The 16,882-nt window shown below is 34.1% G+C and overlaps 2 protein-coding genes across 4 annotated transcripts in view; both read right to left on the bottom strand.

Annotated features, from left to right (window-relative positions):
* LOC106874619 (ran-binding protein 3) overlaps nt 1-5,414 on the bottom strand; it is a 43,465-nt gene extending 38,051 nt beyond the window's left edge. The window contains exons 1-2 of one of the 2 annotated variants that reach the window (XM_014922409.2): nt 5,242-5,414; nt 4,891-4,933 (exon numbers count right to left, since the gene is read on the bottom strand). In XM_014922409.2, the coding sequence (XP_014777895.1) occupies nt 4,891-4,909 (19 nt within the window). In that variant the 5' untranslated portion in view covers nt 4,910-4,933; nt 5,242-5,414. Of the gene's footprint in view, nt 1-4,890 lie in introns of both variants that reach the window. The other variant, XM_014922411.2, reaches the window with a different exon arrangement.
* A 6,017-nt stretch (nt 5,415-11,431) lies between these two features.
* LOC106874618 (uncharacterized) overlaps nt 11,432-16,882 on the bottom strand; it is a 16,901-nt gene continuing 11,450 nt past the window's right edge. The window contains exons 1-2 of one of the 2 annotated variants that reach the window (XM_014922408.2): nt 15,582-16,178; nt 11,432-15,439 (exon numbers count right to left, since the gene is read on the bottom strand). In XM_014922408.2, the coding sequence (XP_014777894.1) occupies nt 14,599-15,432 (834 nt within the window). In that variant the 5' untranslated portion in view covers nt 15,433-15,439; nt 15,582-16,178 and the 3' untranslated portion in view covers nt 11,432-14,598. Of the gene's footprint in view, nt 15,440-15,581; nt 16,179-16,882 lie in introns of those variants that run through there. The other variant, XM_014922407.2, reaches the window with a different exon arrangement.

The raw sequence follows: 16,882 nt of genomic DNA on the forward strand, positions 1-16,882 counted from the left end.
GTGGGTGCTTTTACGTGCCACTGACACGAAGGCCAGTCAGGCGGTACTGGCAACAGCCATGCTCAAAATGGTGTATTTTACGTGCCACCTGCACAGGAGCCAGTCCAATGGCTCGAATGACTTTTCACGTGCCAGGAAGGCGACGCTGGTAACGATCACGCTCAAATTGTGGTGCCCTCACGATTTCGCTTGCCCCAACAGGTCTTCGCAAGCTGAGTTTAGTGTCCAATGAAGGAGACGTTGGCATGGGGGCCAGTCGTCGAATCCTTTTGCAGAGCTTCTAACTTATATATCTATATTTATAAAACAAAAGCATGATAGAACTCAGTACTATTGTCTTCCTGATGATTTCCACAATTCTTAACAGTACTAAAACAGTATTTTGTGTTCGAAAGTACTGAAGCAGAGATTGAATAGATACAAATTTCAAGTAGTTTTCATCTCTGGAACAATTGGTTCTTAATACATTTTTTTTTTTGCCTCAAAAATCTGAGAGAGCACAGGTGGGGTTGGGGGAATGCTTGTATACTTACTTAAAACCTTTCATACTTTTTTGTTAAAGAGCTGTTGCCACACTGCTTGTTCTGCTATTATTATTATTTTTGCTTCAACAAGCTTTTGCTTGAGAACTCCTCATCCTGACCATCCCAGTTAACTAACATTTACTAATATTCAACATTCAACTGTAATTTGGAGATGGAATTATATAGAAATTCCATCTTTACTGATGGAGAAAAACAGCAAACAAAACACCTGTTACTATAATAGCAACCTTAGAAAAGTTAAATTGTGGACAGAATGGAAAAATAAACATTTCACTGTATACAATGAAAAGTGAACTGGAATTTGAAGAAAATTTGAAGCTAGTTGACTACAACAAATCAATAGCTGATAACAAAGTCCAAGTTAAATATTTTGTCATAAGCTATAGTTTTCTTGCTGAGAATGACCAGTATACTCGTCTTAATCAGCTATCCATAACTATATGAAAAAAAAAAAGAGTAATCAACAAGTCATATACAAGAGAAAGAACTGTACTGGTATAGATATGTGATACATATGAAGGCTGACAGCTGAATGAAGAAAGGAAATGAGTGTGTAGAAAGAGGAAGATATTATTATTGAAAATGTTGAGGCCTGTCTGACCCCAGGATACTGGATCTCACAAAAGAACCTCAGTAAGTAGCAAAATGCTGGAACAAACTTGCCCAATCACTATCGGGAAGGAAAAACAAGTGTAAAATTATATATCTAATATAATAAATGCGAATGTCAGTGTATCACACGTTTTCAACTTTACTCCTAGAGGCTGTAGCCCAACATATCATACCTTGGGCAAGTGTCTTCTACTATAGCCTCGGGCCGACCAAAGCCTTGTGAGTGGATTTGGTAGACGGAAACTGAAAGAAGCCCGTCATATATATGTATATATATATATGTGTGTGTGTGTGTTTGTCCCTCTCGCATTGCTTGACAACCGATGCTGGTATGTTTATGCCCCCGTCACTTAGCGGTTCGGCAAAATAGACCGATAGAATAAGTACTAGGCTTACAAAGAATAAGTCCCGGGGTCGATTTGCTCGACTAAAGGCGGTGCTCCAGCATGGCCGCAGTCAAATGATTGAAACAAGTAAGAGAGAGATATGGAGTTTATATGAGGAAAAGTATATTATAGAATCTACCCTTATTGAAAATTTACTTCGAATAGCAGACTATATCCAATAGCACCTGTCTAAGATATTTCATCTTGTATATCATACATACATCAATCCATAGTTATTAATAAAACCAATGTAGGTGAAAAAATATTCTTCACACATGAGTGATTTTTAAGGCTTTAAGAGGATCTCTTCTCTCGTGTGCAAGCTGGATTCTAATTATTTCTACAGCTTTCACCAGACAGTCATTAAATTCAACCAACGAAAAACATACATGCTTTAGTATGGCCACGTCTAAAAGACTGCCATTTGCACAACTTCCACACATAGAACACACGAAGAGGAACAATTGCTGTGATGTTGTGGTGGGCTTCTGAACAAGGTACATAACTCTGTGCATGCTCTCGTATGCCTGATCAAAACAAATTGACTCCTATCTCTTATCTGGGAAGTATTACAATATCCAGCTGTAAAAATAGTCAACCAACCTTACAAATAAATAAACAAATAAAAAAACCTATCCCACTCATACAAGTATCTCAAAATAGATAATTCATCATTAAAACATAGACACATCTACTATTTATGATCAAATATATTTTTTAATAAACTCACTATTCCAAACTAGTTAAGGTCGTTTTTTTTTATATATCAGCCACATCTTTTTATTTAACATATTTTACTCACAGTCCAACTAACTTCAAGCTGTATACATTATATAGAGAATCCAAAATGGCCATGTTAATTAAATATTTTATAATTTATTAATTATATATATTTTTTTAATATTTTGAGTAAGTTTCCTTCAACAAAGAATAAAGAGGGAGATATTTGGCTGTTACACTTCACTGTTCTGCTAATTGACTTCTTGATACTTATGAGGTCGTTATTCTGGTAAAAGCTTGATGCTATTAATAAGACAATTTTTGTGTGTGATACTTATATAATGATAGGTAGAAGACGAGACATGTAGGTGGGATATTTTAAAAGAAAACTTTGTTTATATATCTCAGCAATATGCTTTCTTATTTTGGCGTGAAGCCAACAGTTTTGATAAGAGGTGGGCAAGTCGATAACATCGACTCCAGTACTTAAATGGCACTTATTTTATCGATGTATCTGAGTAATATTATTCGTAAATAGAGCTTCATGTGTTCTCTTAATCCCCTAAAACTAGGAATAGATTTCAGTTATTAGTTATGCCCCTATCACCATCATTACTACTAAAACAGATTCACATCCATTACAGTATATCTGCAAAAGCAACACACACATAAAGCTATCTAGCGGCATATTTAGGTTGCTTCGCTTATAGAGTTCAATAACCTGCTACGTTAATTCACAAGCGACAGAAGCCAAAAGCAGAATATAGACTAATACATCTCAAAAAATATTTTAGAAATAATTATTGTAATGTATAAAAATGTAAACATATTTCTCATCTCTGTTTGCAAAATACGATCATGGATGACATTTACCTACTGTTATTAACATGAAGACGACAACCACACAACAATTATCAATATAGAATTTAATTTACTGAATTTACATTGAGGAACTAACTCTTCTGACATGAGTATTTTAGAATAGAGGGGAAAACAGGAAATGAGTTGTGCATGTTCTTCTCGCTTAGATTAACGAACTGAAATTGCTCTTCTAAGATATTAAATTACATAAAATTATTCTGTAACATTTTTTTTTTATAATAATAGTTTTATTCTCGAAAACAATCTAGATTTTGTTTTTCCTTTTTTAACAAGAACGAACTATATAGAAATGAAAGCAATTTGTTTCCGTTCCATGTTCTATGGAAGATAATCCAGATTCATCTACCAAAATGCTTCTCTCTTTAATTGCCAACAAAATCTATCAATCCAAAGACAGGAACTATTTATGTCACATGACTAACGTTCAAATTGTGAATTGTGGTTCGTTTCGTTAGATTTCGATGCAACCCTCACGTCATGTATGTTTTCTAAGTTGTGGTAGTGCACTGTAAAATTTAATAAACATCAAAATATAAACTATTCCAAATAGTAAAAGACCAAATATTTTCAGAATATAATCAACATATATACCTACACATGAACGGCAATTGTTCTAAAACACGATTGTTTTTTTTTTTTATAAATATCCAAGTTGAATTTCTAGTCATTATTACCAAAATGATTTACAATTTTACATTAAGTAACTTAACCTCTGTAAAAATATAATTAGACCGGGAGACAACGTACCAACTAGATCTATATGAAGTTAATAAGATTTCTAATAGACAAAACAGAACAAAAAAAAAACCAATAAATAAAAGCAAAGTTGAAAGTATGAAAACAATAGAAGAAACGTGATTAAGAGGAGGCTTAAGACTAATGAAAATTAACACTAATTTGTTGGGGAAAAAATTAACCATTCTAAGTAAAAACTGGATTAGAAGTGTTGACAATAAAATATATGCTTTTAGCTTTTTTTTAGTTTACCTGCCAGAACAAAAACAATGTCAGAGAATATTCGAAACCAACTAGACAAAGAAACATCTAGTCTTTATGAATTTAAATTTAGATGAAACCCGTATTTTGTTTTTTAAATTGCTTTTTATTATGTTTCTGACACAAATGTGGATTATGAAGAGTGAAGATTGCTGAATTCTTGTTGAATTCTTTTTAAAATAAATTAAAATATTTTGGTGTTCTTAGTTGAAATACACAAAGATTGTATTGGTAAAAAGCAAAGTGATCATGGATACGAGTAATTAAATGCAAATTTAATAATTCAACAATTATTTATATGTATAAACAGCTTTTTTTTATAATACAGGTTTAAAAAATTATTGGTTTTTGTTTCGGCGAAATGGGTGGGAAGTATTATTGAAACAAGCGAAGGGGGTGTCGTTAATATTCTGGTTTCGGATTGATTGGTGCTTTAACCTTACACCCACTTATCATTTTCAGAAAGATAACAGGTTTAAATATTAATTTAATATTAAAAAAGGTACAAAAAAAGAACTTTAATAATGAGAAGTCGGGTGATTATTGTACAAGGAGCTTCTTCCAAATCGTTGGTACTGGTTCTCAATAAGCGGCGAAATAAACCGATATAACCATTGGTAGAACGATAATTATTTACAAAAAGGGAAGGAAAGTGAACAATGCTTCGTTGCGAAGAAAATATACTTCAAATAAAAGTAATTAGATTGAGAAAATCACACAGAAACCCTATTGTTTTCCCGCGCGCTTACCTGCTTCGGTATCCGCCATATTTCTTGTAAGTAATCACGTGACCTGTTACATTATAAAATAAGAATTGGAAATCGGTGGAAAACGAAACAAAATTGTATATTTGTTAATATTATATAACAACCGCCACTTTACAATCTAGGTTGCATAAGATAATATATAATTTCTCTGTGATACTGTCTAACCGAGAGGTTAAAGCTGCTTTAAAAGCTTCCGTTTTTGTTTCTTCGATAATCTAAATAATATTTCATTCATTTTGAGACGTAAACAAGTTACTCAAATTTGTTTTCATACAGATTTGCCTACGTTTAAGTTTCTCTGAAGTTTTCAGTACAATATACATTTCGACATACCTATGCATTTTCACATAACTATATAGTAATCAAATATCGATATCGAGGCAATATTTAACAGACTGGCTTCATTCCTCCTGAACTCTTACCATCTGCTGATTTTTGGCCAGTATTTCTGGAGTTTGCTCCTATATTGTGATGTAATGAAGCCCCCAACTTTACGGTTCGAAATAGAAAATTTTCAAAACAAATACTAAACAATCAGATTTGTTTTGCTTTTAGCGCATGCGCAAACAATATTTGCGATAAAAATTTTCTGTTTTCGAGGAATTAGAAATTATTTAAACTTAATATCTATAGGAACTTTCCACATGTGACCAACTCTAATCCTAAACCGTAAATCTTAACCCTTAAACTCTAAAGGCCTTAACCCTAACCAAACCATCATCATCATTATCATTTAACGTCCGCTTTCCATGCTGGCATGGGTTAAACGATTTAACAGGAGCTGGCAAGTCAGAAACTGCACCAGGCTCTACTGTCCGTTTTGGCATGAGTTTTGCGGCTGGATGCTCTTCCTAACTTTACAGTGTGGACTGGATGCTTTTTATGCGGCACCCTATCATATTTTTTAAAGAATTGTATCGAATATAACTGCATGCATATAAACCAAAATGAATTAACCATCAAGCATTTGCTTCAAAAATGTTTTGTTTCAAACCATGAAGTCTGGAAATGCCGGTGTAATCTTTTATAATTCCATTCATGTCTAGAATACTTTATAGAAATATTAAGTTGATCATAGTACCATATTATATAACTGCTACTTTATTTTATCTTTCTCCTTGAAAGATTATAGCCAAAATTGATCATTGGTGTGTTCTAAACACAGAAGGTAAATTGCTATACATAAATACCATCGACACCTTATTCAAATCTCTTATGATTCTGTCAAACTAGAGTTGTGTTCATAGCTGTACCCCAGTTGAGTTTGAACCGAAATGTGCTGGATTAGATCTTGCTCATAACGAATTTGTGAGCCTGTCTTTCTTAAATCCAAATACAGGTACAGCACCGACTTTCTGGACACTGATAATCCATACTAATTCACTTCAAATTCCTGTGCTACCAGACTATTTTACTGGTACCTTGCTCAATACAGTATTAATAAATTTGTATATTTTATACTAATACAGGCGTAGGAGTGGCTGTGTGGTAAGTAGCTTGCTCACCAACCACATGGCTCCTGGTTCAGTCCCACTGCGTGGCACCTTGGGCAAGTGTCTTCTACTATAGCCTCAGGCCGATCAAAGCCTTGTGAGTGGATTTGGTAGACGGAAACTGAAAGAAGCCTGTTGTATATATGTATATATATATATGTATGTGTATATGTTTGTGTCTGTGTTTGTCCCCCCAACATCGCTTGACAACCGATGGTGGTGTGTTTACGTCCCCATAACTTAGCAGTTCGACAAAAGAGACCGATAGAATAAGTACTAGGCTTACGATAGAATAAGTCCTGGGGTTGGTTTGTTCGACTAAAGTCGGTGCTCCAGCATGGCCACAGTCAAATGACTGAAACAAGTAAAAGAGTAATGTACAGGTACTTGTTTTTCATCTAGTTATTTAAGTGAATTCAGTATTTGTTTGATTTAGAGTGTCCCCACACCTGGTCCTGTAATCTGAAATAGCTCTAGAACTAAAGCTTACAGAAAATCAACTATTTTACCTGTGCTGCTTTCAAGTAGTAATCTAACAGTATACTATCCATTAGCAATCCTTTCACATCAGTGGTTCCCTAAATAACTACAGTGATCCTATCTGCTATGTTCATACTTTATCATCTCTGATTCTAACTGCTATTGAAAGCAAAAGCTTTTTCGTTACTTTTGTAGTACTTATTTAATGTTTGGGTGAATGTTTCATTACAAACCACTCTGCATCCTTTGCAGCAGACTTCCATAACAAAGCATGTATTAAATGGTTGTTACATTACAGATGTATACATACTCATCCCTGCACACAGAATTTTAGCAGACTCATTTGTATGGAGACACACATAGTTTATACAGACTCACTTGTATGGATGCAAACCAGAATACCTATGCATAGAATCATTTTTGCACCACATGTCTACTGACTGAGCATTTCTTTACAATTCTAGCACTAAAAGAAAATTGCATTCACCATATCATTACCTAATATTCGTATCATAAACATAAAATTTCTGAATTACATAACTGAACCTGAACTAACATGTCCTAATATTAAAATGGAAGTGCTTTTACTATCTGCAGCATCTTTGTTTTATTCTGCTCAGACTAGTTACAGCCAATATTAGTAATGTTATATAGGAAATGTATTTCAGTTCTATATTTAAGAGATGAGGAATTATGTACATTATTTACATTCAATGGATATTTATCCTCATCTTGTTTGCTGTTAAGACAATGTTTCGGCTGATATACCCTCCAGCCTTCTTCAGGTGTCTTGGGGAAATTTCGAACCTGGGTTCTCATTCCTAAGGAATTTAAAGCATTAGGACTGGGTTCGCATTCCTTAGGAATGAGAACCCAGGTTCGAAATTTCCTCAAGACACCTGATGAAGGCTGGAGGGTATATCAGCCAAAACGTTGTGTTAACAATAAACAAGATGAGGACAAATATCCGTCGAATGTAAATAATGTACAGGAAATGTATTTCATTCAATGTTTTCTACAGATTAAAATTAGTTTCTATTAATCTGTGTTATGTACTTTTCTACATTCTCTCAAATACCTTTTACCTTGTACTTGTTTCAGTCTTTGGATGTACTCATGCTGGAGCACTGCATCGAAGGGTTATAGTCAAGCAAATTGACTCCAGTACTTCTATTTTTATATCTGGTACTTCTTCTACCAGTCTCTTCTTATTTCTTTATTGCCCACAAGGGGCTAAACATAGAGGGTACTAACAAGGACAAACAAACAGATTAAGTCAATTACATTGACCTCAGTGCATAACTGGTACTTAATTTATCAACCCCGAAAGGATGAAAGGCAAAGTCGACCACGGCGGAATTTGAACTCAGAACGTAGCGGCAGACGAAATACCGCTAAGCATTTTGCCCGGCGTGCTAACGTTACTGACAGCTTACCGCCAGTCTCTTCTGCCAAACTGATAAGTTGCAGGAATGTAAACAAACCAACACTGATCGTCAAACAATACAAGGTGTGCAGACACAAACACAAAGACATACGCATAGACACATGCATTAGGAAGGGCATCCACCTGTAGAAACCATTTCAAAGAAGACAGTAGATCATTGTGCAGTCTTTGGGCTTGGTATCTTCTGTCAAACTCAGATGGATGTTAAATGATGATTATGAAACTACGGGCTTCTGCAGTTCCTGTCAACCAAATTCACTCACAAAGCATTGGTTGGCCCAGGGCTACAATCAAAGACACTTGCCCAAAGTGCCACACAGTGGACTGCACTCAAAACCATATGGTTCCAAACTGCGGTTTTTAAACACAGCCATAAATATACTTATCCAGCTTTTTTCTTCATTTTGTCATTTCTGCAGTCTTTACCTTTAATTCTTTCAAAATTAAATAATTCAGAGATGTTAGCTACACAAGAAAATCAATACATCTTATTTAAACCACACTACAACTTCAGCAGGTATGATGAAGGATGTGTTTAGTTGATGAGGTCAGAATAATACCAAAACAAATTCAGAGTTATCTTTCACAGAAAATACAAATTCAGAGTTATCTCTCACAGAAAAAATGAAAACATTGTTACTCATTGACTAATATAATTTTCTTTTTCTCCTCATTTATTTCTAGCTAGCTTTTTAATATTCCACACATTAGATATATTAACACTGACTCACAGTCCTAATGCTTCAAATAATTTTTTTAAAGAATTCATTTAATGATTTAATGTCTAACACATTTCTGGTGGCTTTTCATCTAATTACTTAGCATCGTTTTTGAAGAATATACTTATCTCTGAAGGAGTTACTTACTTCCTGTTCAATTTTGAGCTTTCAGACCTCTTGACATTTACTTATTTAATTGGTTGTTGATTCCAGCATGATTTGATTGTAGGATGTAGTGAATTGCAATAAAACTTCTACTAGAGCATCAGGCTGACTGAAGCCTTGTGCATGGGTTTGGTAGATGGAAACTGAAAGAAGCCTGTTGTATATATATATATATGTGTGTGTGTGTGTGTGTGCTTACATCCCCATAACTTACCAGTTTGGCAAAAGAGAATGATAGAAGAAATACCAGACTTCAAAAAAGGATGAGTACTGGAGCTGATTCATCCGACTAAAAGATTCTTTAAGGCAGTGCTCCAGCATGGCTGAAGTCTAATGATTGAAACAAGTAAAACACACACATACACACATATATATATATATATACATATACATATATATCAAAAGGATGTTATAATACTATTTCACAGCCATACCAACAATCCAGCATACTTCCATCATCAGCTGCCCCACGAATATCATTGTGGTTTTGACACCTGGACAGTACCATTCAATCCGGCAGTGTCAACAGCACTAAAATAGGTGTTGTTTGGGAACAAACAAACCAAAGAAACCACAACTTTCAAACACATTTACCCTATGCACAACCGTATCGGTAAATAAATATATGTATCGTTTGTAGAAAATATAAATCTGGAGAAGAAGCACGCTCTAAGATGTAGAGGAGTATATATTTTTTACTGGGGAAGGCTAGTTTATGGGATTACCCTGGGTTTCCCGTCCATAAAGGGTTTAACTTTATGGTGTATCGTCAGACCCCAAAACCTGTTAGTCTTAGGCAATATGCCATAAAGGTAAACCCTTTATGGATGGTAAGCCCAGGATAATCCCATAAACCAGCTTTCCCCAGTAAAAAAAGAAAAATATATATATATATACACAATGGGCTTCTTTCAGTTTTTGCCTATCACTTACAAGGCCTATAGTTTGAAGGCAAATCCCTAAGATGTCATGCAGTGGAACTGAACCCAAGAACACAAAGCTGGGAAGTAAGCTTCATAACTACAGAACCAAATTCGATGACTGGCATCTGTGCCAGTGGAGTGCTAAGAGCTTAGTGGTAGTTCGTCTGCCATTATGTTCTGAGTTCAAATTCCGCCAAGGTCGTCTTTGCCTTTCATCCTTTCGGGGTTGATAAATTAAGTACCAGTTACGCACTAGGGTCGATGTAATCGACTTAATCCCTTTGTCTGTCCTTGTTTGTCCCCTCTATGTTTAGCCCCTTGTGGGCAATAAGAACATAAAGACAGACAAAATGCTGCTAAGCATTTTTCACAGTGTACTAATAATAATAATAATAATAAGAGCACTCAGAGAGCGCAATCCTCCGCCAAGGCAACACCAATGTCCTCTCAATGATTAGCCGGAGATGATTTTTAAAATGAGAATATCTGAAATAAACTCGACTCCTCTCACAAATGGGAACATTAAAAATGAACCCGACCGCTCTCAGAAATTAAGTTAAAAAACAGGGAAAAAAATCCAGAATCCTTGTCTGGTACCAGATCGATCCCAAAATCTAATCAGTTTGTGTCAGTCACGAGGCCAAACATCCCTGAAAGTTTCATCCGAATCCATCTAGCAGTTCTTGAGGTATCTTGTCCACAGACAAACGTGACTGAAAACTATACCTCTGCCTTTGCTAAGGCAGAGGTAATAAAAGCTTTAATTGAAATACATAACGTTGCAATGAAATACACAAGCCAAAATAATGATAAGATCTTTATTTACATATATATATATTTACAGTTGGTACTCTATCATGAAATATCTCTCAAATATTACTGAGTGTGAAACACATAGAATGTTTATGAAATTAATGATCTGCAGAGAAAAATCATGAAATTCTTTAACCCTTTAGCATTCAGATTACTTTGTCAGATATAATTGCATATTTATTTACATCGCTTTGAATTAATTATGCATTAACTCCTAGCTTTGAAATTTTATTTGTTTATTTTTAGAATGACATTGTAGGGCAGGTGTAAGAAGCTAGATCCGATAAGTCTGAACATAAAACAGGTTGAAAATGTGGGTCAAATATGACAAGTTTAAATGCTAAAGGGTTAAAGTGTAACAAAATAATAAAAAAACCCAGCTGACTGGCTGAAAGAAATGAGGTAAAATATATATATATATATATATATATATATATATATATATATATATATATACATACACACAATAATCTCTCTCACTCATACATATAAAGTAAAACATATATATGTATATATATATATATATATACATACACAATATCTCTCTCATCTATACATAAAGTAGAAGTAAATATACATATCTGTCTCATCTATACACATATATAAAGGGTAAAAAAATGGATAAAGCACCTTTTTTTAGTCATATTGACTCATAGGGCTGTTTTCCTGGATTCTCTGGTGTATATATCCCTCCTGGACGGTATGCTGGACCATCACAGAAATATTCACTTTTACCAGCTGTTGTAGATTGGAGCAACATGAAATGAAGAGTCTTGCTCAAGAACACAATACATTGCCTGGTGTAGGGATCTTACAATCATGAGTTTAACACCCTAACCACTAACTCAAGTGCCTCCACATATACATATATAAAGCCAAAGTAAATAGATTTTTATCGGTTTCAAGGCTGAGTACTATAGCTGCTCAATCAACTGAACTGCCTGCTCATTGACTTATATTTTTGTTATTTCTTTACTGCCCACATGGGGCTACACACAAAGGGGACAGACAAATGGATTAAGTCGATTACATCGACCCCAGTGTGTAACTGGTACTTATTTAATGGACCCCGGCGGAATTTGAACTCAGAACGTAGCAGCAGACGAAATACTGCTAGGCATTTCGCCCGGCGTGCTAATGTTTCTGCCAGCTCACCACCTTTGACTTATATGTTTGTGGTTGAGTATTCCACAAACATATCTTGTACCCTTATTATATTATAATCCTCAAGCAGAATCAGTGTGAGTCCATCCAGTGAGCTTCCACATAGTTTTGTCTACCTAATTTCTCTAACCAAGGTAAGAGTTGACTTTGGGGATATAACAAACGATACATAATAAAATGCCATGCAGTGGGATTGAACCTGGGATTTCATGATTGCAAAATCAAGCTTCTTAATCATTCAGCCATGCCTGTATCTATATATGTCATTTCAGTGCCATGTTTGGGTCATTGTATAATAATGACCCTTTCTATTCATAATTTGATTCTCCACCACAAAGGTGTCTTAACCAACAGAGTTAAATACATCATTGTGTTAATGACAAAATACAAACTCAATCAAGACTTTTCAGTTGTGAGGTTTGATACCTACTCGACACAACTTATTGTCTTAAACCTATATTTTATATCGGTATATTTCATGATATGTATGTTCATCACTATAGATGGCTAGTCGTCTATTGTTATGGCTGCTACAGCATGGCCATACTCGAGTAGGTCGTCCAAACGCGAAATATGTAGATTGACCAAGATGGAGGGCATTCATGGGTTAGAACTGTCCAAGCAAGCTCAACCAGATTATTACTACACAATGTTTTTAATACTTTATGGAGGTGTTCATGAAGATTCATATATCATTAACTACTTTTAGTACCAAACTGCTTGAACTTTCCCTGGTTTTATAATATAAATTTCCTGTTTTAAAGTGATCTAAGTTGAAATCTTTCATTAAATTTTCATGAAAATATATACTCCAATCACCAACTTAATGATAAAATTATTTTCTGAAAATTTTCATTATTTTCAATATTAATTAAACAAAGTGTATTTAAACAAAAATATGGTAACAAAAGGGTTAAGGTGATATAAATTAAAACCTTCCATCAAAATCTCACATTACTTTATGTTCTAAACACTAGCTTAATAATGACAAGGTTATTCTATTAAATTCTTCAGTTTTTTCAACATTAATTCAAACAAAGGCAGTGTATTTCCATATAAATATGGTAACAAAACGGTTAATAATAAAGACTAGGTAGATATTTGGATCCATTTGTGCTTCATTCCTGAGTATCAATTTTCCTCCACCTGGAGGTTTTCTTTAACTATATATAGTTAGACACTGTAGCAATATATTCAGACAGTGAACAATTTTAAGCATAATGAGAGAGTGATGCCTACTATCTCCAGCCTCTAATCAGTTTTGTATATCCTTTTCTGATTCGCAAGGTAACAGTGGTTAGCTCCAGTTTCCATAGCAGTGGATCAGAGATAAGTTTCTCCCTGAATAGTACAGTGGTCTTAGGTAGATATATATATTTTCCCACAGGAAGAACTGAACCTGAAATTGTAATCCCATTACTCATCAATTTTCAACAATACTTGAGTTAGCTGGACATACACATTGGACAATAATTGAACACCGAATTTCTCCTTCACAGTTGCCTGGAACACCATTCACTTAGTCATCTGTTCTCTTTCTTTTCATACACACACACACACGTGTGTGTGTATTAGCTGAAGTTATGTGTAGATAATTTCTTTGGTGTGATGTATATACATGCATTCATTTTTTTTCTGACTTCAGCTTTATCATAGCTTTTTTTAAAATTTTAATTCACAGAATAACAATAATCCGTTTTGAAACAATTCCTGATATCATTTCTAGTTTTGCATAATGACTTTTTTTTTTTAAATGAACCTTTATAAAGCTTTAAATAGCTAATTAGCACCAACGTTGACAGTTTGCTTTTAAATTTTAACAAAAATTTTAAATTTATAACACTGAAGATCACTAGCAAGGGGACTTAACCAATGTATTTTTATGTCTGCACAAACACATAAATAATTTCTTTTCTTTTGAGAAAATGCATGAAGCATCATGAATTTGAAATATGAATACAAGAAGCAATTCCTTTTAGTCTATATATATGTCAGTTATTCATTATAAAGCCATTTTTGTTATTGTTTGCTTCATAACCTTGATCAGCAAATATTGCTTAGAGTAATGAAATTAAAGTCAAACATTTAAAAAATTTTAGTTAATATCCCTTAAATGATACATTATCAATCTTGGTACCAACATTTCAGTTTATATTCTGTAAACTGAGGGGAAATCATGTCAAAATTTTGGAAAACCGGATTAAAATATGCAACATTTCACTCATTTCAGTGTTCACAATAGTGCATAACCAAAGCTCAGAGTCTGTAATATTTACAACCAACTTATAGTTTCCAAGCAAGTTTTATGGTTTTCACTATAAATAATATTCTCAAGTACTTAATGCCTTTTGTGTCATGAATTCTAAATAATCGAATTCTGAATCACGCAGAGCTATCTTTGATAGTAGATACTTAGTATATTTTTCTTGTTATGTTCTTGTGTTGAAAAGTTAATGGAAAAGTTAGTGTGGAAAGCTGAGTTATAATTATTCATGTTTTAATTTAAATGTTGAGTTGATGATCATATGTTTTGCTCGGCGCAACATCTTTCGCAATTTTGTGATTTTATTCCGACAGTTATTTGTTTCACGGCAATTTGAGAAACACTGGAGTTGTTTAAGAATACCGACAACATCAGAAGAACAGTCATGGTGTTTGTTATTTTGGTTGCAAGAGATAGAAAATTGTGATTCACCATCTTGAAAGTCATCAGCCACTTGTCGGTATGCAGAAACAGCAAGCTTGTATAAATATTTCCCTGCAAGGAGATAGTCCTGCATGACAGTCATGAAAGTAGTGTATTCACTATGGTTGATGTAGGAATTTTTATTTTTATCAACTAACTCAAATGTACATATTGCTCTTTGAAGAAACTGAATGAATTCAGAAAGACGCTGTTTGGCCCACTGCAAGCGAGCTTTTTGTCGACCATGATGATGGGCGTCACTTTCAATCTGTTTAATCAAACGTTCTCCAAGAGAAGCAATCACACAACCAACAACAGTTTTCAAAGAAACATCATTGGTGACTACTGGTGTAGGTAGAATTTGAAACCAGTTATTACGAGTAGGTTTTAATTTTCCAGGAAAGAAATTATTCTCATTTCCTTCAATTATTCTCAAGTAATGGGTGTCAGGGTCGATTTTTGGTTGTGCTTTGTTTGAGACAAGAGACGTGAGTATTGTGGTCAACAGACCTGATGTTTTCTTTGCAGTTTCTTCTACCGTTTTCCCTGAATCTTTAGAACGATCATGAGGGTTATATGCCTCACACCTGAGAAAACCAAGCAGGTAGAACAGAAGTATTACTCCAATATTCATATTGATTCTGAAAATAGAAAATAAAATTATAAGTTAGTCTTAACTAAAGGAGAATTTGACAGCTTTGAGCTAGCCAAATATGATGACAATAATAATGATTATGATGACAATGACTAGTAAAATTAAAGGAACACGAAGTTTTCATCTACCTGTCAGCTATTTCCAATCAGTAGATGACAATAAAACCATAACAGTGGTACACCACCCTGGTGGCTTACCACAACCAGAATCACGAATTTTACATTCTGTATGGCAATTCTCTTGACCAAGATGTAAACTATACAGTTGATCTGAAAGAAGATGCAGTTGAAATATTGTACTCCCGTAACGTAGCATCTTTATAAGTTTATAGTTTCATACTTTATTTTAATATACTCTCGCAATATTGTATATATATGCACAGAATAAAATCTCCAACTCATACAAAAAGAAAAAAAAAGAAGACTAAATATTTTCTCCACAACTGTAAAAGCGGGTACGTCTTATGCAAGCGTGAGCTTATATACGTTTGTAAATGAGATAGCTAGTAGAACCATACACAGCTGCCGAGGATAAAACAGACAAGTAAGTTCGTTCATAACGACTTCATACATTAACACGATCACAATTTAGTGTAGGGGAAATTAACTCCCCAGGCGTACTAGATGTTAAGAGCGTGTCTCTTTTTCTCATAGAAAGATCTATGACAATCTTGTCGATTTTCTTTTTTTTTTTTTCGCTCTCAAGAGTAATTATTAACTTTTAAGAAAGCTTAATTACTAAACATTTTTTAAAAATCGCTATGTAACCCCTGTAGATCATGATTTAAAGGTAATTAAGCAGACAATTTTAATAACGATTATTAGCAAGGGTTTACAGGTTGAGTTATTTCCCTTTATATAGAAAAATCTGGGCAGCACAAAGAAAAATATTGGCGAGCTGGCAGAATGTTAACCGATTATGAAAATAAAGAAAAGAAAGTACTCGATCGATTACACTGTCTTAGAGAATATTAGTACTTTCATCTAAAAAATCTTTAACACAACTCAAAAGGATAGAGGGTTATCACGAGAAAATTGAATAAGTTTTTCTTTATTTGCATTATATATATATATATAAATATATATTTCGGGAATAAATGATGAATTTTTCCCTTATGAGGTTTTTTTCACGCTAGCTACTTGATAAATTCTTGTAAAAGAATTCGTCCTATTATTGAATTTAAATATATTACCAGAATATATTCAGTGCTGAATTTATTCTAAGTAAGAGGCATATTTACCGAGATGCAATTCGAAATTCCCGCCACTTACATAGGGAAATAGCGATGAACAGTCGTCTATATGCTATGCTGGATACATGGTGTTCGTTTGGTATGTTGATTCACTGTTTATTTCTATTTTTCTGGACCATATTATACTGACGAGTAGAAGTTGTATAATGCTACAATAACTACGAAATCATGATCTAT

This window comes from Octopus bimaculoides, chromosome 9 (assembly GCF_001194135.2).
Source record: "Octopus bimaculoides isolate UCB-OBI-ISO-001 chromosome 9, ASM119413v2, whole genome shotgun sequence".
NCBI classification, from domain to species: Eukaryota; Metazoa; Mollusca; class Cephalopoda; order Octopoda; family Octopodidae; genus Octopus; species Octopus bimaculoides.